General features: G+C 37.6%; 1 protein-coding gene across 1 annotated transcript in view; it reads left to right on the top strand.

The window, feature by feature from the left end:
* Positions 1–539, top strand: part of LOC111141047 (protocadherin beta-18-like) — a 12,363-nt gene extending 11,824 nt beyond the window's left edge. Inside the window, exon 3 of the mRNA XM_022493376.1 lies at positions 9–539. Within this exon, the coding sequence (XP_022349084.1) occupies positions 9–209 (201 nt within the window). The 3' untranslated portion in view covers positions 210–539. The remainder of the gene's footprint in view (positions 1–8) is intronic.
* Positions 540–1,602: the final 1,063 nt, after the last annotated feature.

Raw genomic sequence — 1,602 nt, 5'->3', positions numbered from 1 at the left:
TGCCCGAGGGCCCGTTTCCGGGCCACCTGGTGGACGTCAGCGGCGCGGGGACCCTGTCCCACAGCTACCAGTACGAGGTGTGTCTGACGGAAGGATCTGGGACCACTGAGTTCAAATTCTTGAAGCCTATCTTCCCCAATATTCTGAACCAAGACCTTAGGAGTAAGTCAGAGCCAAATCCAACCTTCCGGAATAGCTTAGGTATCTGAAACTTTCCTGTTCACTTTCTGTTAGTTTTGTCTCCTTCACCTTTCTGTTTCATTTTTTAATCCAGTAGTAATTTTAATTGTACTTTCACCCTCTTTTTTCCATAGTAAATTTACTCTTTGTTTTGTTGGCCTGATCAATCCTATGATTATTTTTCCAGGTATTGTATTATTAGTAGACATTCTATATCAGGAAATTAATATCTCTGTTTAAAATTTTTATACTCATTCCTAAAGGATAATATGAAAATTAACCTCTCAGAATATACAATTATGATTTTCAAAGTATTTTACTAACTATATGACAGTACTTAAGAACGTCCAATTCCTGGGGTGCCTGGATGGCTCAGTTGGTTAAGCATCTGACTTTTGATCTCACCTCAGGCCTTGATCTCAGGGTCATGAGCTCAAACCCTGTCTTGGGCTCCATGCTGGGAATGGAGCCTACTTAAAAAAAAAAAGAGGAATGTCTTAATCTTTGTTTACATACTTCATTTTTAAATTACTGGAAGGCTTTTAGGTTTTATTAGTAACATAGCTATGACGTTTGCATAACCCCTGATGTGTTTGGGGTGGAATCAATTTGTATTTACCCATGTCCAGTTTTTCCAAGCTCTTTTTGGGTGGATTTTTGTTTTACAAATAGACAGCAATGTGTATGTTTCCATGCTACTTATTTCAAAAAGTCACAGTTGTAAGCATTAGATTTTCCCTATGAAATACATATGTCACATCATGAAAATAAATCTTTATCATGCCTTCTTTCTGAGAAATTCATGTTGAAAAAAACATTTGGGTTCTAACATTTAACTTATGATCCTGATAAAAGTCCTAGACATATTTACTGATGCTCAGGTTGTGTTTAAGGTGTATCTGTATACTCTAACGGCTCTAGTGCCAGGTAGGGCATTGCTTGCAATTATCTGCTATGATTGCAGAGTAATTCTCATGTGACTTCCAAGTTCTGGGCCAAGAGGAGCTTTTGATGGCACAACATGCCAATATCTACTTGCCTTTGGATGATGACATTGTACTTGTTAAGGGATTTGAAAGAAAATACATTACATGATTAATATTAGTTAACCAAGGAAAACTTACTAAATAATACATTGGTGGGGGTGTTGAATGATTTAAAGAAATAATCAACTGTGTTGTCAGGACTCCTCTAGCTCCAGGAAGCCTCCTAATTTTGCAGATGCTATAGAATGGTGTGGTAGGCAGAATAATGGCTCCATAAAGACTTCTACATCCTAATTCCTGGAACTTATAAAATGTTAAGCTTTATTGTAAAGGGGAATTAAGGTTCAGATGGAATTGAGGTTGTTAATTAGTTAACCTGTAAATAAGGAGAATATCCCAGATGCTCCGTGTGGGCCTGATTGATCAGCTGAAAGCC

Source organism: Enhydra lutris, unplaced genomic scaffold (assembly GCF_002288905.1).
Source record: "Enhydra lutris kenyoni isolate GAN:26980312 unplaced genomic scaffold, ASM228890v2 scaffoldscaffold5, whole genome shotgun sequence".
Classification (NCBI taxonomy): domain Eukaryota; kingdom Metazoa; phylum Chordata; class Mammalia; order Carnivora; family Mustelidae; genus Enhydra; species Enhydra lutris.
This window is presented reverse-complemented; position numbering and strand designations above follow the sequence as displayed.